This window comes from Narcine bancroftii, chromosome 8 (assembly GCF_036971445.1).
Source record: "Narcine bancroftii isolate sNarBan1 chromosome 8, sNarBan1.hap1, whole genome shotgun sequence".
Lineage (NCBI taxonomy): Eukaryota > Metazoa > Chordata > Chondrichthyes > Torpediniformes > Narcinidae > Narcine > Narcine bancroftii.
In genome coordinates this window covers 148,391,135-148,413,112 of record NC_091476.1, presented here as the reverse complement: position 1 = coordinate 148,413,112, position 21,978 = coordinate 148,391,135, and the positions used below count along the sequence as shown (strand labels likewise).

Sequence of the window (21,978 nt, the reverse complement as noted above, 5' to 3'; positions counted from 1 at the left end):
CCGTCAACACCTCCAGCACAGCGGAAGGGGGTGTGCTAGACTCATCAAGGGCCAGTGGCAACCCCTGGTCTTTTTCAGCAGTCACCTCTGCCCCTCTCACCCCAGAACTCAAATACAGGGGTTTTGACCAGGAGCTGTTAGCACTGTACCTGGTGGTAAGACATTTCTGTTACTTTTTGGAAGGCCAGCAATTCAGGGTGTTCACTGACCACAAGCCACTGACTTTCGCTTTCCATAAGGTATTGGACCCATGGTCGGCCCAACAGCAGAGTCACTTGTCCTACGTGACTGAATTTACCACAAACATTCAATACATCACAGGGAAAAACAATATGGTGGCTGATGCTCTGTCACGCCCTGTGATTGAGTTGATACATGCCCTGTCCCAAGGGGTCAATTATGTGGCTCTCACCAAAGCACAGCAACAAGACCCTGAGATTCCCTTTTACAGGACAGCTGTGTCCAGTCTCGGGCTGGAGGATGTCTCTGTTGGCCCAGACAACCTGACATTACCGTGACATTTCTACTGGCAGCCCATGCCCCATCATACCAGCTGCAAGGAGACTCCAGGGTAAAAATAGTGGCCAGCGGGTTTGTTAAGCATGGTCTCCGTAAAAAGGTCAGCAGGTCGGCCAAGACCTTCATGAACTGTCGGCCTCCAAAGTGCAGGTTCACACCAGAGCGCCCACACAGACTTTTGAGCTGGCATGGCGCAGGTTCAACCATGTGCGCATTGACTTAGTGGGGCTGATACCGGTTTCCCTTGGGACAAGAAACCTCTTGACCATGGTGGACTGCTCCATGAGGTGGCTGGAGGCAGTCCCACTGGGTAATACCACCACAGAAACCTGTGCCAGGGCACTCATTGATACATGGGTGTCCTGATTCGGGGTCCCGGAGCACCTCACTTTGGACAGGGGGCATAATTCACCTCTGGGCGGTGCTGGCTAACTTTCTAGGGATACAGCTTCATGGTATATCACCCACAGGCCAACAGGCTCCTCAAGGCAGCCTTGATGGCCCAGCTCAAGGGTCCCAACTGGGTGGACAAACTGCCTTGGGTCCTGATGGGAATCTGTACCGTGTCCAAGGAGGACTTCAATGCCTTGGCAGCAGAGATGGTTTACAGCACGCCTTTAATCATCCTCGGGGAGTTCCTGGCCCCCAATAAACACCCAGAAGACCCTGCAGCAACTTCAAGAGCCTGTGGTGGAAGCTGGGGTCCATGGTCCTATGGCAACCCCGACCACATGGCCAACCCAAGCATAGCATCCTGAATGACCAAAGGACTTGCTGATACACGTTTGTGAGGAGGGGCGCACACAGTCCACCATTACAGTGACCCTATGCGGGGCCCTACAAGGTAATTAGAGACCATGGTTCCATCTTCATCCTCAACATTGGTGGTAAGGAGGAAACCTTTTACCGTTGACTGCCTGAAATCAGCATATCTGGTGAGCTGGTCTACACTCTTCCCCCTGCAATGCAGGGGCAGGCCACCAAAGGCTATGGACAATGGCCCAGTTGCTGGTCTGGGGGGTGGGGTCATGTAGTGGCCTGTGCACGAAGACACAAACTGGTTCGCATAATGGCCAAACGCAGCAACCATGCGGACCTGGGGGGGGGGGGGGTGGTGTGACACCGGCTGTTGTCCCAGGTGACCTCTGCGCAGTGGGAAGACTGAACTCGGCGGAAACACTGGCCTACCCAAGGTCAGCGCTCCAATGATACAGGAGCCTGATGTCAGCACTAGGGGCCCATATAAGCAGAGCTGGCAGTGGAATAAAACAGTCTTCGATTTTGACTCCTTGTGCGTGTATGTGTTTCCTTCCACGCTTGTTGTAGCGCATATGCTATAAGGCATTAAATAAAATAAATCCCAACAATAATCCAAGGAAGGGACAATTAATATGTGCTCTATCAAATGGAAAATACCCAAGGCAAACTATTGGGGCAAATTGAGGATCCAAAGATCTTGAAGGAATAGCTACAGAGATGATGAATCTGTTGATTGGATTCTTGTAAAATATCCTGGATTTTTGAGAAATTCCAAGGATTGGAAAACTGCAAATGTGACACCAGTAATTGAGAAAAGGGGGAGACAGAATATGGGAATCTCTTGGTCAGTTCAACAAATGTTTTGAAGATAAACGAATGCTGTATTTAGAAAAAAAATAATAGGAGGATATGTTGAAACTCATTAGACAATTGAGAAGAAGCAACATAATTGTTATGAAAGTAAAATTGTGGTTGACAAATGTGCTTCGTACTTTTAGAATGTAACAAAAGGGATGGATAAAGGGCAAATAATAGATATGAATTTGTATTTCTGGCAGACATTTGGAAAGATGGTGTAGGAAAGGTTACCGACCTGAGCACACAGGGTTGGGTTGACATGTTGATGAGGATGGGGAACTGGCAAAGTAACAGGAATTGGATGTTTTAAATCGAGGTTGGGTTATTTCTGCAGCAGCGAAATTGATCTTGAAATGGAGTACTGTAATTGGAACTATGTTGAAAAGAAGATACAGTTAACATTTCCTAACTGACCTTCCTATAATTGTGGTTCCTCATTTAAAGATATCTTTTTCCAATATGTCAACTTGAAACCCAATTTTTTTTCTAAACTACACCAGCATGGTTAGAAAGTAATGAATATGACCTTGAAATTTATTAGCAATTCAACATTTCCGATTTATCGTTGGAGTACATACATGACATCACATACAACCCTGAGATTCTTTTTCCTGCGGGTGAGGCAGAATTATCACATTGGCAGTGAGGGAAAAATGTAGTACACAACGTACACATGTAAACAAATAAAGACATGTAAACTGTGCAATACAGAGGAGAAAAAAAAACCAACCAATCAAGTGCAAAAGTAAGAGTCCTTAAATGAGTCGCTGATTGAGTTTGTTGTTGAGTCTGATGGTGGAGGGGTAGCAGCTATTCCTGAACCTGATGGTGCGAGTCTTGTGGCACCGATACCTCTTTCCTGATTGTAGCAGTGAGGACAGTGCGTGGGCTGGGTGGGGTGGATCCTTGATGATTTATTAGTAGCTTGTGGATGTAAACTGTCTTTGCAAAATTAACTTTTGAATTTCTTTATATTTTGTATTGGTTTTTCCCTGAGACCTGTCTGCAAACTAAGTTCTCAAGTCAGAAACACCAGTTTTCTATGGTAATCTGTGTTGTGTTGCTCTATGCGTCACTGTAATTGGTGGTTTGTATATTTTTTACTGTAGTAAAAGCCTTGTTCGAGACTGGACACCTGATTTGATGTTAAGCAAAATAGATTATTCAAATAACCAATGCATTTGGGAGAAATTTTGTTTTAGAATCAGAATTTATTGTCATGAACAAGTCATGAAATTTGAATTGCGGCAGCGTCCTGGTGCAAATGTACATATTATAAACCATCTTACGACATTAATATAAAAAATAAAATAATAATAATAGTGCGCGAAAAGAAAGGCCGTGTCTTTAGTTCACATTATTCAGGAATCTGATGGCAGTGGGGAAGAAGCTGTCCTTGTGCTACTGAGTGCTCGTCTTTAGGCTCTTCTACCTTTTCCCTGATGACAGCCAAGTGAAGAGGGCATGGCCTGGGTGGTGGAGGTCCATGAGGATAGAGGCTGGTTTTTTTTTTAAGACACTGCCTTCTGTAGATGTACTCAATGGAGTGAAGTCTGGTGCCTGTGATGTCGCAGGCTGAGTTAACAACCCTTGAGTTTATTCTTGTCCTGAGGGTTGGCCTTCATATTAGGCAGTGATGCAACCAGCCAAAATGCTCTCCACGGTAGAAGGCTACAAGAGGTTTTGGTGACATACCAAACCTCCTCAGACACCTTGCAAAGAAACATGGAGAGTCCAGGATAGATCCTACTGTTTCACCCTCTGAATTTGCATTGAACTGAATTTGCTTGTTTTCATAACATCACGGATGTTAGAAACTCTTGTACTCTTCCAACATTTTTTTTCATCCTTTTGCATATGTCAGGTTGTATGAAAATACCACTTTCTTGCATTTTATGGATGGTATAAGGCTGGATGAGCTGATGATCCTTGATTAAGAGAGTGCAATTACAATAAACAGTGCAGAATGTTAACCGAAAGCATCAGCTGTAATGCCACTCTGTACGCTGACTCCAATGACCTGTCTTCATGTGGTGCCTTGATCCATTACATAAAGGCTTTGACTTCATGGTCATGATATCCAGTGAAATGTTAAGATTGGGCTACCCACTAAAATTTATTATAGTCCCAAGACCTCTTTGTAACCTGATTACAACCACAGTTCTCTATAATAGATTCAATGTTATCCAAATTGAGGTTTTGCAAACTTGTTTCTGTGCATCACACTATTCACCACCTTCCACGTGGTCATTCTTGCTGGCATTAAGGATTTACATCTCTGCTAGAATTGATTTGCCAAAATAAAGTGGGGCTTTTTTTTTAAAACCCACACCAGCCCTTGTTTGTTCCTTATTCTTGTAAATAAACTTCTGATTGTCTTTATTAGAAGCAGAAAGAAGGATTTTGCACATATCCTAAAGTGCACATATCTATCTTATTGTTTTCGTAACTTTTGTCTGGATATTATTATGACTTGCAGGAATGGTCTCCTTGAAGGAACAATTGAGCAGTTTTCAAATCCATCAAATGAAGTTCACTTTGGATCTAATAACTTTTTTTATTTTTCAAGTTTACACTTGTACCTGTTCTTCGAGAATGCATTGGAAAAATCTGAAAACTGTATTCTCTTGCACAGATATTCATTCACAGGGTGCTTGGCCACCCATGACTGTAGCCAGGCACAATTCAAATGCCATCTACAAACTTACCAATGGCCCCCACAGTCATTGGTAGAGTCACAATGACACTGCGGAAGCGTACAGGAGTGGGATAGATCAGCTGGCTGAGTGAAGCCACAACAACAAACTTGCATTCAATGTTAGCAAAGCTAAGGAATTGATTGTGGACTTCAGGCGGGTGTAATCAGGAGAACACAAACCATTCTCAGCAGTAAAAAGAACTTCAAATTCCTAGGAGTCAGCATCTCTGAAGATCTATTCTGTGACCTCCGTATTGATCCAATCACGAAAAATGCTCGCCAGTGGCTATACTTCATGAGGAGTTAAGAAGATTTTGTATGTTACCAAAGAAACTTGCAAAATTTCTACAAGTGCACTGTGGAGAGCATTCTGACTGGTTGCATAACTGGCTGGTGTGGAAGTGTCAATGCATAAACTGGAAAGGCTACAGAAAGTTGTAAACTCTGCCAGTGCCATTATGAACACCTGCCTTCACTTGATTAATGTAACCTCGAGGAGGTGTCTTAAGGAAGGATCCTGGACCCTTGCCCCTTCTCACTAATACAATTAGGAAGGGGTTACAGGAGCCTGAAAATGAACACCCACTGGTACAGAAACCACTTCTCTTTTTTTTCTCCCCCCCCCCCACCTCACCATCAGATTTCTAAATGGACAGTAAACCACAGACACAACTTTGCACAAGTAACACTGCCGCAAAAGAACAAATTTTGCGACACGAGAAATAGGAGTATGAGGAATCCCGCCGAGCCTGCTCTGCCATTCAATGAGATCATGGCTGATCTGATGATGGGTTCATCTCCTCCAAACTTCCTTTTCTCCATATCCCTTATTTCCCCTACTATGTAAAAATTGATGCAACCTTATTTTAAATATATTTATCAAGGTTGCCTTCAATGGACAGCGAATTCCATGGATTCACTGCGCTCTGGGAAAAAAACAGTTCTTCCTCATCTCAGTCCTAAATCTACTACCCTGAATCTTGAGGCTATGTCTCCTAATTCTAGTCTCCCCCATCAATGGAAAAAACTTGCCTAACTCTACCTTATCTATGGCTTTCATAATTTTATACATTTCTATAAGATCACCTCTAATTTTTCTAAATTTCAGCAAGTACAGTCCCATTCAACTCAGTCTCTCCTCGTAGGTCAGGGGTGTCAAACTCAAATTCACAGAGGGCCAAAATTAAAAACTTGGACTAAGTCGTGGGCCAAACTAAATATTTATTGAAAATTTTCAACAACATCTGCATGTTTTCTCTTCTTTCAACATATGTAATGTTAAACTTTTTCTTATTAAAATAAATGTTTAATAATAGTTTTGGTTAAACTCTTTCCAGAAGAAGCATTAACAAATGAGAAATAAAATATTCAATAAATAATATTTCTCTATAGCCTTTAAGCTCCTTTTAAATGTATTTTTTTTCACAAGCCAACAAGTCAAAAAAATAACAACTTGCTTCAATGAAAATCCAATCTTTCAACTATGAACAGTCCAAAGTTAACCAAAGAAAATATTAATCCATGCTTAGCTTGCTACACTCTGATTTACTCTGATGCACCTGGGTCTAAACCAGATACTTGGCATCTCTTAGATGCAAGTTCATCAAACTCTGGGGTCAGAGTTGTCTTGAAAGGACCTGTTTTCTGTCTTTCGTTTGGCCATTTATCGTAAGGGGTTTATTACATGTGAGTTAGGCGACAGGTGGCAGATACTAATGAAAGTAAAGAGGGGAGGTGGGGCGATTAGCGGGCTGACGCCAATGCATTTGCAAAGCATTCTGGGATTTGTAGTATTAGCTGTGCATGCACTATACTGGCGCGGCGGCCAGCAGGCCAGCTCTAATACATATTTGATATGATCTTGCGGGCAAAATATAATTATATCACGGGCCAAATTTGGCCCGCGGGCCCGAGTTTGACATGTGTGTCATAGGTTAACCCCTTCATCTCTGGAATCAACCTGGTGAACCTCCTCTGCACTGCCTCCAAAGCCAGTACATCCTTCAAGTATGGAGACCAGAACTGTATGCAATACTCCAGATGTGACCTCACCTGCTACAGTTGCAGCATAACCTCCCTACTCCTAAATTCAATCCCTCTAGTAATGAAGGCCAACATTCCATTTGCCTTCTTGATAGACTATTTTCATGACAGTAAATTCTGATTCTGAGAACAGCACAGGAACAAGCTCTTCAGTCCAAATATCTGCACCAATATGTTGTCTAAATTAAACTAAAATTCTGTTTGCACATGATATATTTCCTGCTATTCCTTGATGTTTATGTCTGTCTATAAACCCCTTAAATGCTATCATTATATCTGCTTAACCATTGCAGCCATTTTCTTTCTGTGGCAAAATAAAACTTACCCTGCTTTCTCTCTCTGTCTTCTCCAACCCCATACTTTAATTGTGGCCTGTAATGGGAAGGTTTTGCATTTGCCCTAAATCTGCCAATATTTTGTGCACATTCATTTCTCCTCACGATTGTTTGTGCTGCATAAATTTTAAACTGATCCTCTCGTCCAGCAGGTCTGTGCCCTGGGTGCCACAGCACATTTAAATAAAAACCTTGTTTCTTTTCACTTCTTGTAACATTTTTTAATGCAGTCAATAGGTGAGAAATATGGGGTCGGGGAAACAAATCTTGATTGCTTTACAGGGAAGGTCGCCCATAAACTTGGAGCAGAGTCCAGGGGGAACCATAGCTGGGGGGAAAAAAAGTTTGAGAATGTCTGCTCTGTTTTTTTTTAATCCTGTAACCATTACTCTATCCCTGGAACCATTCTGGCTAATCTTTCTTTTAGCTCCTGTAGAATCTCTTAATTCCTGCAATGCAGTGACCTTGATTGGATGCAGTACTCTAGTTGTGGCCAGATGACTTTTTAACCAAAGCTCAAGATAACATATTTGTCTTGCATTCTGTGTCTATTTATGACACCTAGGGTTCCTTGTTTTTGGATTGCTTTCTCAACCTGTTCTGCCACCATAACAATCACTCTACCTAAAGAGGCAGGACAGGCCCATATGTTTATGGTGCTATAGTTTTTTGTGTTTTCTTTTGCTGGTACCTTGCATAAATTTCTGCACATGATTGTAGTAAAGCTAGTTACATAACTGTATCAGAGTGCCTCAGGGGATTGCCCTCAAATGAATAGACTGGACCAGATTGAAGGGCAATCTAGAGGGATTATCAGATTTTCTTAATCCTCAAAGCACAGGGATTTCTGTTTATTGCAGTTTTTTTTCATCTGTTTGGATAACTTTTTTATCTTTTTATAAAATGGTAAGAAAATAAGAGCAGGAATCAGCCAGTCAAATCTGTTCCACCATTCGCTAAGATGATGGTTGTGTCCACATTTAATCTTTTCTACACTAGTTTCCTATAGACTTCAATTCTATTCTCTAATAGAAATATTTAACTTTTTAAATACAATTAATGATCTTGACTCTGCATCTCTTTGGGGTAGAGAATTCCAGAGATTGCCACCCTGAGCAATGTCAGTTTTATCCTTGTAACTATGTCCCTATATTTGGGATTCTCCCACTCTTGAAGCAATCTTGACATTACTCTGACTTGTGTTTCAGTAAAATCAGCTATCATTCTTCTATATTCTGAAGAATGCAATTCGAATTTATTCTAGAGTCATAATGAGGCTATCCCCCTCATCTAGGAACTGGTCTTTTTTTTTTCCTTGTGAATATTTATAGGTAAAGTGTTCAGTCATGGACGATCTTTACAACTGTAGGATGTTCCCTTGGTAGCTTTTGGTTTTAATTTTTGGGACTTAATATGAACAGAACATATAATTTTCAGATCAAGAGGCAAAATTACCTCTCTGGTCTGCCCTACCATTTAATAATATAGTTTCTCTTTTCAGAAATGCAGTCCAATTATCATCTTTTGTCTGTGGCCTGTGCTCCTCCCTCTGCCCTTTCTTCCCCAACCTTTTTAATGCCTGCCTGCTTTTTGCTCATACCTTGAAGAAGGGCTCAGGCCTGAAACATTGGATCTATATCTTTACCTTCTAAGGGTGTTGCAAGACCTGCTAAGTTTCTCTAGGATTTTTGTCTTTTTATGGCAATCCCAGCACTGCAGACTTTTGTGTTTTACTCTGACCTATTTAATTTCACTCTTTTCTGATCTCCAGTGCTTTTTATTTTGTATTTCACTAATTATTCCATCATTGTTAGTTTGTTCACATTGGGATAAAAAGCCTTCCAATATAGTCCAGCCATTTAAATGGTATTAATATGCAATTAAGAAATAAAACCTATCCAACATAACCTCAAGGAATGTGTGCAAAATGTACATGCAAATAAACATTCACAAATTGGATGCATAGCAGGACGCACTTTGGATACATCTTCTTGATAATTTCACTGTTTCTCTCACATGATTGTATGTAAAATAGCTATCAGGCTCGAGATAATTGGCATTAATACTGTCAATTTTAGTTTCTAAACTAACAATTTAGTAATTTTGACTTTTTTTAAAACCAAACTTTACCAATTGGACAGTCAAATGAATAATTTCTTTCAGTTAGTGTAATTTTATGTTAAAAAGTTGCAAAATATTTTAACCTACATTTTTTTTTATTGATCCTATACATGTAATATCTGGTACAGCATAAACTAAGAATAGTTGAACAATTCAGAATTTTGTCAGCTTTCTAATATTTATTCAGGAAATGTTTTGTTATCAAAGGCTATTCATGGGTTTGGAATCGTTGCAGCACTGTGGGACAAACGTAGTTAATTTAGCAGTATGCTGTAAATCCCTTAAGACATTAAGATGAAAATAAAATAGTTATCGTTGGACTTTGTTTGAGATGGAGATTTAGTGTGTGTTGTGTTGGCTGTTGTTGTTTGGGTCATGAGTAGTAAATTTGCAGTGAGGTTTCAATACCAAGGTGAAACTTTGTACAAATATGTGAATGCAAATTAAAGACTGAATTTACATCTTCTGTTCTAGGATGCCTTCTGGAGTTGGCTTGCTGATGTTCTCAATTCTCACTTGTAGATGAATGATTAAGGTCCCACTAGAAGTCAATGCATTTATAAAAAGTTTGAAAGAATTTTTTGGACTGTGATAAAGTTTTCATCTGGTTTATATTTTGTGCTTCATGGAATATTGTACAAAGTAGTGCTCCAGGAATGCACTTTCATCTTTAAAAATTAATGTGCAGGGTTATGTATGATACTGATTTGGCTCAAGTTGTTACACATTACAGCAGTGATTGTTTTTGAACTTGCATGCATTTACAATCACTGCTCAAGACTTTGTGCATCAGTTGTTAAAAGCTCTTGAGAGGATATTTCATGTTTCATTTTCCACATCAATGAAAGATTATCAGAAGTAACCCAACCTGCCAATATTGTTTTATTTAAAATAAGAATCATTGTTTTTGTTTAGTGAGTTTTGTGGTGTAAATTTCTGCTCAAAGAGCAATAAAATAATTATTTGTGGAATAGTGAATTAGGGAAAATAATTTGATGCTAATTTATTTTCATTTTCAATGCTTTTGTATACTGAGCAATATGCTGGTAGGAGACCTATATAACATGTTCAAGTCCTTGTGGCTTCATTGATAACACTTCGAAATCTTGAAATCTAGGTGTTCCTGGAAAGGGTGAAATTTAGTAATGACGAAAAGGGCTTCAATCTTTGCAAGTTGATTCTCTACCAATGCTGTATTTTCTGCTGACTGGCATTTTTGTTTTTATTTCTGATTTTTCAGCATCTGCAGTTTTTTTTTAATTATTTCATTCAAATAATAGTTATAAAGTTTAGTGGTTTGGATTCTCTAACTTGTGTTCACAAAGTGAAATAAACCATGCAACTCTTCAAATATGTCCTGCCATTCCATCAGCGAGTGAATCTTGGCAAGCATGTATGTGTCTTCCTTACCCTTCTGTAACAGAATATTTTTCTCCATCTATTGATCCTACATGAATGGTTCTAACACCTTATGGTGAGTATGAATGAATGTAAGATATTGATGTAGAAATAAACATCACCATGTTTTTCCCGGTTGGAGGTTCTTACTGAATTTGTTGAAGAAAGGAAATAAGACTACTTAGGTTTATCTAAGGCTGACCAGATAGGTTTCCAAACCGCACTATTTTTTTTCCTTGTTCCAGATGTGTCCTCTGACTTTTTCCTGATCCTATTGGTAGGTTTGTCACTGCCATACTTGATCTGGTGCATCAACATGAGTATTGGTGTGACAGGTTGCTCAATGATTGGTTGTGATGTACATTTGAGTATGTTCAACTATGTGCACTGAGGAGGTGAATGTACTGAACCTGGAGCACTGTTGCAATGATCAATTGAAGACTTTAGGCCAAATAAAATGCTTGCTTCAGATCACTGGATGTAGTTCACTACACTAATTTGTTTGGGTACAAACTCCTGAGTTTAATGAATTTGTGAGGTGACCAATGAGGCCAGTGTAGGAGCTACAGGCTACAGATGGCTAGGGGACGCCTGTCAGGGCAGCTTGAAATGGTGTGCTCTAGATGTATAGCCTTGCAGTCTGCATTACTGCAAATGCTGCCTTCCTTTTGATTGTCATGGGCCAGGATTTCCAAAGTCTGTAGGAATGTTGCTTTTCCTCAACAAGGCTTTGAGCATATCCTTAAATATTTTGCACTGTTCTTGCAGTAATTCTTCCCAAGGAATAGTAATTCTTCAGTGAAACATTAAACTTGTATCCTCTCCCTGGTCAACATTCACACCATGAGTCCTAGGTACCACTAAGTTGCACTGCTTTTTTCACAAGTCAGGCAGAAGACCTCCAACATGAGCACCTATTCCAAGCTCCTTTGCATAAAGATCATTGGTTGAACATTTAAATGTTTTCAAAACCTGTTTTCAAAAAACAAACCCAAACACCCCATATTTGGAATGGTGTTCAGAATCAGTTTATTGAGAAGAGACCAAGCCTGGTGCAAATAGGCTTGTTTGATGCAGACATCACTGTTAGTAACGGTTAGTGCTTGTAGCGAAAGTGAGCGAGGTTAGAATCCAGTGCTATCTGTAAGGAGTTTCTACGTTCTCCTATGTCTGCGAGGATTTTGTTCAGGTACTCTGATTTCCTTCCACGCTTCAAAACGTACCAGGGTTGTATTTCATTTGGGTGGTACAGGCTCATGGGCTGAGGAGCCTGTTACCGTGCTGTATGTCTTTTCTTAGAAAGTGACAGGAGACAACCCTACTCACCTCATCCTCCATCCAGTCAAACGTCCCAATTGCCCACATATTTATTGCTACCTGTGGCTTAGTCTGTAGATCCTTTGAAATGAAATATTTAAATATTGTGCGATAGTAAAATGTCAGATAAGTAATTTTCATCTACTTGCTGTTCTCTACATTAATATGACATTGAATTTAAATTAACTTCGATGTTGGTGAGCTCAAATAAGTTTAGAAAGGACTAGGCTGGCCATTCTCAATGGGGGCCCTACAAAACCTTTAAGTAAAATTTAAAAACACATTATGCTGGAGAAACTCAGCAGGTCAGTTTTTTAACTTAAAATTGTTCTCTTTTTCACCTCGCATAACATAAGTATTTCTTGTGTAGTCAGTACAAGAGAAGTACAGAAGAAACCAAAACCGGACTGCTTCATGGTGAAGGGGGGGGTCTTTAAACTTTGAGCTGAGTCTTAAGGAGGCCAGTGCTGGAAAAAAAAGTCAAGAATGGCTGTGATAGACTATGTATCTAATCTGCTTGCACTTTGGCCTATAACTGACTAATCCAACCTTTTTCTTTCCACTCACACCACCTTAAGTAATCCCTATGCCATCAGTGCTCTATGATTAGTAAGGGATTACTTAAGGTGGTGTGTGAATGGGAAGGGAAGATTACTGAAATATTTTGCTTGAGAAAAATTGTCATTGTCCCATTTCCTTTAGAGTTATGAGATTGTGCACATAATGAGTCAATAAAGGTATGATTGAAACAATGGTTTTCAAACTTTTTCTTTCCACCCACATAGCACCTTAAGCAATCCCTTACTAATCACAGAGCACCTATGTCATAGGGAATACTTAAAGTGGAATGTGAGTGGAAAGAAAAAGGTTGAGAACCACTGGACTAAGGAGATTAGTACCTGCATTCACTTTTCAAAGTGCACAATAGCTGCTATGGAGCTTGCTGGCATCTTTTCAGTTCACTTGTCTGGGTATGGATGCTGATAGAATTGAGTTTTTGCTATGTTTGAGTAGGCAACAATAATTTGTAAACATCACTCAGAATGATGTTTCCACTGCCAGTTTGTTTCATATAGTGTTTACCAGATAAAAGGCATTTGTATTATTAATGGAATGACTGCAGAATTTTAAGCAGAACTCTGCTTAACATGTGGCTGAGAGTGTATAATAGGAACTCTCAAAACATTTAGAATTGAGATTGTTGCGTTAATGGAAATATTTTTCTTCCTAATGTTTTAACCTTGTTGGAGATTGTTCTAGGAATAAGAAGGCATCCGTTACTGAATTTTACCCTAATTTCTTTTTTAAAAAGCAATTGAGAATTAATTTTTTTTAAAAATGTAGATATGCAGCATGGTAACAGGCCCTTTTGGCCCATGAGCCCTTGCCGCCCAGTTACATTCAATTGACCTAAATGTTTTGAGAGTTCTTATTATTGAAATGTTTGTTTAACATGTGGCTGAGAATGTCTTATTAATGCAATCAGAGTTGTGCTTAAAATTGTGCAGCCCCCCTGTACTTTTTGAAGAGTGGGTAGAAACTGGAACACCCAGAGGAAACCCACAAAGATGCGGAGAGAACCTACAAACTCCTTACAGTCAGCACCAGATTCAAACCTCAGTTGCTGGGGCTATCACAGTGATGTGCTAACCACTATGCTAACATTGCCATCCCTAATTTGAAATTATTCCTTTAAAATATTAGTCTATTAGAGAGGGTGTAAAGGTTCACAAGGATATTGCAGGGACTGGATGGCTCAGGACCCATGAGGAGAGATTGGATAAGTTGTGTCATTTTCCTTGGAGCACAGGAGGATAGGGTGGGGTATTGTTGAAAGAGGGGTGACTTGGAAAAGTTTATGATTATGAGGAACAGGATGGGAGACGCTTAAAACTGGGTGGCATAGGTTTTGGGTGAGGGAATGGTATGATTTTAACGGGCACCTGGAGAGTGGGTTGTGGGGAGGATTCCACACACAAATTGGTGGGTATATGGAATGAGCTTCCACAGAAAGTAGTAGAGGTGGGTATAAAAGCTACAGTGGGATATGGGCCAAACGTAAACAACTGGGAAATCTTGGTCAGTATTGGTTAGTTGGGCCAAAGAGCCTGTTTTGTGCTGAGTAACTAGACTCTAAGTAGTTTATAGTCTGCTATAGTCTTGAAGTTTCCTATTGTACTTATAAATAGGACAATACCATCACCAGGTTATTTCAGTTCTTAGAACATGCTGCCAATTGAAAAACTTCCCACCACACTTTCCTGATCCCACTTTATAAATTTAATTGGGTGGTGCATTAAAACTATGGAAAAAAAAATTACTAAATTGTGCAATTCAAAAATTTGTTCTATTCAAAAATTATTCTGTTGTTTTTAAAAAAAAAAAAAAAAATTCCATGTGCCACAAACCCATTTTATAAGCCTCTCTAAGGCCCCTCCCATAGCCTCTGATACTCTCAGGAAAATAAAAGAACTAGACAAGACATTGGTAAAGCTGCCTTTAAAATGTCATGCAGTTTTGCACCCTCAGCTGTAGGAAAAATGGAATTCAGGAGGTATTTATTGTAGTGCAGTTTGAAATTGTTTGATAGTTTGGGGATTTTGTTTTAAGGGAGTTTAAATTGTTCTGCTAGAATGTAAGGACTGACCAAATGATGGTCTCCTTGGACTTGATGTGGATTTGTTTTGTGCTGGTTTCCATAGAATTGGGGTGTAACTGCATTGCTTTAAATGTGCGTATTTTGACATTTATTTTCCCTTGATAATTCCACCCTCTTTGCTGCAAAAACATTATTAAATAATTATTAAATCATTCCTTTAGTTTTATGCACTACAAATAAAATTTCACAGATACAGGAAGGGAGGAGGCCATTTGGCTCATTGAATAGTTGCTGGCTCTCTGGCAGAATAATCTAACCAGTCCAGTTTTGTCTCCATACCCCTACAAATGTTCTCTTTTTGAAATGTTTTTGCAGTTCCCTTTTATATCAATTTTGGTTGTTTGGAAAAAAAAACTCTCATTCTGTAACTTCTAACACTAGTTTTCCAGTCAAAATAGTTACCCTCCACCCATTCTACATTTTTAAATACAGATGTGTGCTGCTTAACGTCCAATCAGGCAACGTCCAACTGCCTATATGTCTGTTGTCCGATAGGTTATAATGGAGTTTAGTCACAAATCCCAATCCGAGAACAGAAAGTAGCAGATGTAATCGGAACTGAAGAAGAGTCTCGGGCAAAGGAACAGGTGCAGAGAGGTTCACTGTTAAGGGGTTAGCCAAATTCTTTGCAGACCTCAACAGCTTGTTGAAGAGATGGACCCAAACACTAAACTCTTTTCTCTGAAGAAAATAAAAAACAAACTAGACAAACAACATGACATATTCCTGAAGAAGCCAACACCTCCCTAAAAGTGCCTTAGCAGGACATTCAGACATTACAGAGTTACTGTTCATCTTTCTTTTTCCAATCTGAGTTTTATCGAACATGGATACAAGATGAGAATTACATTACACACAAGTGTATAAGAAAAAGAACATATTAGTATTTAACAAATATATATTAACCATAAATGTCTTCTCTTATGATACCAAAAGAAAAAAGAGAGGAAAAAATAATTTTTATTATAAAATCCCCTCTAACTAATCTAAATAAATAAATAAAAGGGAAAGGAACTGGGCAGTCCATTCTGAGGCTAAAGTAGGAAAACAAAGGGTTTCCTGATTAAAAATCCAAATTTACCATAAGGAACTAGGAGAAAATCCAGTATAAAATTGATTCTTAAACTATATGGAAACATTGAATAAACAGTCGCCAAACTTCTTCAAATTTAAAAGATGCATCAAATGTCCGACTCCTAATTTTCTCCAAACTTAAACATAACATAACATGACAGCAGAGAGCCATTGAAGTAGAATAGGTGGGTTAGGTTAATTCCATTTAAGTATTATGGCTTTTCCAGCCAATAATGTTGAAAAGGTGATTATTTGCTGTGCGGAGGACAGGCACATGTCCAATCTCTACTGGTATGATTCCAAAAAGAGCTGTTAATAGATTTTATTGCAATTCTAATCCTAGAACTTTTGTCAGGGTTTCAAAGACACTCTAGTTTTGAACATGACCATAACATAAGAGTTAAAGTAGCGACCTCAAATTCGCACCTATTACAAGAACGATTTACAATGGGGGGAAAAAATAAAGACCAACTTATCTTTAGACATATGTGCCCGATGTACCACCTTGAACTGAACAAATTGATGAAGTATTTAATAGTTTTATTTTAATGATCCCTTTGATCATCTGGAAGCATTTTTGGAATTCCAGTTGTGACAGTTCATCAATGGAGGTTATTTGACCTGAAACTCTTCCAGTAAAACACTGAGGACGTGGAGAACAGTGATGTGGATGATCCTAATCCTCTTTAAATTGTGTGTGATTCAGTGGCCTATATAGTTTTGCTAAGTATGTAGTAATAAAGTGTTCACACAATGTCCAGTTTCACAAGTTTATCGTGGATGTTCAGCAGCACATACTTGTACGTTGATTAGGATTTAACTTGACCTCTCCCAGTTAAGGAGAATCAGCTCAAGCTTCTTTTGTCTCTCTCTGTAACTAGTGAACCTCATCTCTGGATTAATTTTAATGTAGTACAATCAAAAAATCTGGCTGCCAGAAATCCAGACCACCTGAGAATCCGGATTTTTCAAAAAATCAAACTTGAGATTTTGCAGGCTTTTCTGTGCATGTGCATGCATAATCGCCACAGGTGCACAAGCAACAATGCCTTGTTGGCTTTATTTTTCTTTAAAACTGCTGTATTTGCTAATGAATAAACTAACAAAATTGTCCTGTTCATCTCTTTATTCCTCCTTAAATTTGAATTTTAAAAGTAATGCCCAAGAATCCAGAAAATCCAGGCTGACCCAATCCCTGAGCAATCTGGTTGTTCAGACTTTTACTTTAAATCTCGTATGTAACCCCTGTAAGGCCATTGCATCTTTCTTTATAGTGGTTTTGAGAATTATGACCAAGCCAATATTTTATCAACCTTCATGTCTTTCTTCCTTTTGTCTATTTAGTAGCTGGAGGTTCCATCTGTTTTTTTTTGTTTTAAACCATTCTCTCAATTTGTGCTATTTGCTTCCCAATTTCTTGGCACATTGACATTTGGAAATCAGTCAATCCTGAAACCTTGTGATTTGTGCAGCTCTTTTGTTTTTGATAAGTGCTTAAATGTTGTTGGGAGCTGTCATATTTCTCTTTAATATTTGGCTTGTTCAGTCCACGTTGGCTTGTAGGGAAATTCTATGACCCAGCTGATCACTGTCAACACTCTAAGTACAGCACGAGAGGTCAGGATTTTGAACCTGGCTCACTAGACCTGCAAGGCAGCAGTTGATGTAACTGCATCGTTGTTTTAATATGATTGGTTTGTTGCTGAACACCACTTAATTTTATCAGCTCGCACTGTTCAAGAATGTATGTTAACATAGTTTTATTGGAATTACTGTTTTGTGTTTTTCCAAACTAAACAAAAGATTTGTATCTAAATTTTTTTTTTAGGATCATTATGACAACGGAAATTAGCTCAAGTGCTGCCAAAGGAAATCTCCATCCACAACAGCCAAGTTCTGAACCACAAGAGCCTCTCAAGTTTGAAAATTCAGAAAGTCGGCCAAAGAAGGAAAGTCAACTGTCAGTAGAAGTGGTGGACAAAGAAACAGGTGGAGACCAGAACACGCCAACAACTCCAGTCAATGGTGTTGCAGCCAACAAGGAGGAGACTGAGAGGGAACAGTCTTCCGGTGGCAAAGGGTTGTCGCGCTTCTTGCCTGGCTGGTTTAAAAGACCCAGGTCTCAGATTTCAGAAGAGGAAAGTGGCAAGGAAGGTAGTGCAGTCTGTGAAGCCGGCAACACATTCCCAGCACAACAGGATTCGGTAAAGCAAACCGAGTTCATCGCGCAAGGGGCACCTATCGCAGATCAAGAACTGGATGATAATATTGACGAAGAAGCAACTTTAGATTTGCATTCCATTAGCAGTGCTGAGACTCGGGTAATCATTGTTTAGTTTTGGAAATGTATTGCTGGGTAATAGACAGAAGTTGGAAAATTTTATTTGATTGTTTCAAGTATGCCGTTTGAGCAGTTGTGGTTTTTATTTGCCAAAAAGCAATACCACATCCAAAATTGTTCTAAATTCTATGCAAGTGGGGTAAGAAATGCCTATGACTGACCAATGTTCCTGAGTAGAGAGCAATCGTTCTCTTTGGGTTTAATAAAAGTTTGCCTCAAGAACTATAATGTTAAAATAAATACTAGTTTTGTTGTAGCCGAGCTATTGAAAGTAGTTGTAACTTAATATAAGGTTTTTTCAATTTTAATCACTTGTGCCATTTTTTAAACTTCTCTTGCCTAATAAATCTATTTACTGTGTGTAACTGTAGAAAAAAAAAAATTTTTTTTTGGACTGTTTCTGTTTTGGTAGTGTGCAGAGCATTGTTTCCAAGACTAATCATTACCCTCCACTTAAGAAGCCTGATTGATTGGAAAGAAGTCCCAGAAAATGCTGGAAACTCACCAACTTGTGAGGAGTGAATTAACCTTTCTCTTAGACCTTTTTTTTTTTTAAAAAATTGCTAAGAATTTCAGATATGTACACCCATTGGTGGGATTTGGATCCCAATAATAGATTATTTAAATAAGTTCAACAATGTAGTTGGAAGGCTTAATGCCTCAGCTGAAGACTTTTTTTTCCCATTTCAGGAATAATTTTGGATGGGGGAAAAAAACTCAATTTCCTGACTCATTTCCAAGAATATATTTTGTTGTTTGTTTTTGTGCTTATAAAATTGAATTTTGTGGATGAAAGTATAAACGAAATGCTTGGACAGTGAGCTCCTATTAATGAGGTTGTGCGGACTTGATTAAAGCTAAGGTGTCATTAATTATTAGCTAACGCCTATGAGCAGTAAGTAAAGCTTGAGATTCAACAAATCGTCTCACAAAGCCCAAGAAATTTAGTTTAATTTCAAAGATGACAGAATTTTGAAATGATTCTGTTTTTTTTTTTAAATACTGTTGTCCTAATCAAATTAAAATAGTATTTGTCAGTGATGCTTTCAATTTGATTGAAAAATGAAGTGTGATACTTGGGTTGAAGATTCCTGAAAACCTTAATGTAATTTAGACAACTTACCAACAACTTTGTATGTGTTGCAGCCAGCCCAAGAAGAAAAAGAAGATATTGGTTTAGAAAAGGCTTCTGAAGTTGAGGAAGAAGTTAAGCTAGATGACCCTGAGGCAAAAGGTGAAAGTACAGAGCTAAAAACCAGTAAGGATTTGAAACCACCACCTAAGGTTGCCAAAAAATCCAAAATCATGCACTGTAAGGTGACTCTTTTGGATGAAACTGAATTTGAATGTGATGTTGAGGTAAGATGAATGCATTATTTCTAGTATTAAATGTATGCTGTGTGGCTTTCAACTGATAGAGATGCTGGAGGAACTTAGCCGATCTTGCAGCATCCATAGGAGATTAAGATATATTACCGACATTTCGGACCTGAACCCTTCCTCAACATATGGCAGTATGAAATAGCAGTAATATATCTTAACCTTCTATGGATGCTGCAAGACTGGCTGAGTTCCTCCAACATTTCTGTGCTTTGACTACAATCACAGTGTTTGTGTTTCACTGCTTTCAACTGATGACTAAAATTTTAGGAGTCAGCTTGGCTAAAAAGGTTCATTACATTTTGATAAAACCTTGTAATGAAAAGGTGACTGCCCAATAATATGGTCTGTGAAGATAAACTTCAAGATGTGTGAAACAAATTTTTTTGTTTTCCCGCCTACTCTTTGGTCGTACGTGCACTGTTCTCCTTCTGAGAGGATGGGACAGGAATCTGCCACCAGGTATTTGCTCCATTTAACCAGCCACTATGTGTGTAAGAATGTTCTGAGGTGTTCCCCTTTTCTAGTTCTCTCTCCTCAAAAACCTCTGCACTTTTTCAGTTGGTTGTTTCTCAGTTGCAATTTTACCTGCTTAATAAGAGATTGAGCAATGCTCTGGGACTGCAGCTTACCATATCATTCGTCTACTTAACTCTGTGGAGAATCAATTACAAATGAATTGTGAAAGGCCTATACTATAGAAAACAACCAGAATTGAAAAACGCATGAGTGCAAAATAGCTAAAACTATCATTGATGAACTAATTGTACAGCTATATTTTAAAACCTATAGATTGAAAGAGAAAGGAAATACAGTTTTTGGCAAGCTTGCCTAATTTTTGTTCTTGGGAAAGAATATGAATAGACTTAACTGATGAAGTCATTTGTCTCTAAAAATAATCTTGCAGTGTTGTTGAACATGAGTATTTTTGCATCACATGCAGGTAAGTATTATATAGTAAGCATTATATAGTACAATAAAACCCCTGGTATCTGGCACCTATGGAGATAGGTAGATGCTGGATAAGTGAATTTTCCAGTTGCTTGAGGTCACGTGTTGCGTGGATTGGCGAACAAATGGCAAGATGCGCCACTTTGAAATTTTCATTTTTTTAACCTATTAATTTGTCCTTTTCCTGGTTGCTTGAGGCTGCCTGTTGCTTGAATTCCAGATAGCAAGGGTTTTACTGTATTTGGTGATGTCCAAATCAGGTTTAATATTGAGCATTAAAATTATTCAGCATATTGAATCATAATACCACAAACTAATAATTTTATAAACCATAAAATATTCTATTATTATATCCATGTTGATGCAGAGACATTCCAAGGGACATGAACTCTTCACTAAAGTGTGTCAACACCTTAATCTTCTTGAGAAGGATTATTTTGGACTGGCCTTTTGGGATTCAACCAATCAAAGAGTAAGCAATTTTATTTCTTTAAATATGAGGTGATAATAATGGTAATTATCATTGTTGATTTATAAAGCAGTTGCATTCAAAATCTAGCTTTCCTTTTCCACTTTTTTTCATTGAGGAATTCAAAATTTGATCAATACCCCCTAACTCAGCTTATTAGCTCACACATGATGTCATTCATGTTCAAGTTTTATCTGCAGATAGGCAAAGAATACCATGAAACACTGGGCAAAATGTAAATTGACGTATCACTGTTGTTCGGGATGTAAAAGCCTCAGAAGTGGTGCATACAAGCTGCTACTTTCCTACGTTTCCTAGAATTGTACCACACATAAGAAATTTAAGTCTTTTAAAGAGTCAACTGGTATTCACCAACTTTTCTTCCCATAGTCCAGCACTTTGTCCTTAAATAATTTATTAAATCAGATCTCAATGCAGTTACAGTTCATGAAAGATCAAAGTAACTCACTACATTTAAAAAAGAATCTCTTCTCATCTTTTATTCATCCAGCTGTCTTCCAAATTGTATCCTCTGACCCATGTGTTTTCTTTATCAGAAGCTTTCATTACTCTGAACATCCATCTCCATTAAATCTTCCCATAATCTTCTTTAATCCAACAAGAACAACTTTTCCACGTTCAGTGCAAATAAGGTTGCGTATTCCTAATGTCAAACAAATCTGCTCTGAACATTTGTATTAGTGCTAAATAATGTAGTTATGAGATGACCAATATTTAAATTTAGGCTTGCAGCATGGTAACAAACAGTACCTTTTGTCCCAGGAGTCCATGTTGCCCAATTACACTCAGTTGACCTACAACCCCCATACTTTTTAAATGATGGGAGGAAACTGGACTACCTGGAAGAAACCCATGCAGTTAGTGGGTGAACGTACAAACTCCTTACAGACAGAGCCAGATTCGAACTTTATTCACTGGCACTGAAACAGCGTGGCACTAATCATGCCACCTCCTACTCTAACCATGCCATTTTGTATGCTTTCAAAGGAAAAATATTTCTGTAAAATGTTTGCCATGGAAACTAAAAGGATAAAT

General features: G+C 38.6%; 1 protein-coding gene across 12 annotated transcripts in view; it reads left to right on the top strand.

Annotated features, from left to right (window-relative positions):
• LOC138741349 (protein 4.1-like) overlaps positions 1-21,978 on the top strand; it is a 124,615-nt gene that overhangs the window by 31,094 nt on the left and 71,543 nt on the right. For all 12 annotated transcript variants that reach the window (XM_069895267.1, XM_069895276.1, XM_069895264.1 and 9 more), the window contains exons 2-4: positions 17,610-18,102; positions 19,269-19,481; positions 20,821-20,925. In XM_069895267.1, the coding sequence (XP_069751368.1) occupies positions 17,617-18,102; positions 19,269-19,481; positions 20,821-20,925 (804 nt within the window). In that variant the 5' untranslated portion in view covers positions 17,610-17,616. The remainder of the gene's footprint in view (positions 1-17,609; positions 18,103-19,268; positions 19,482-20,820; positions 20,926-21,978) is intronic.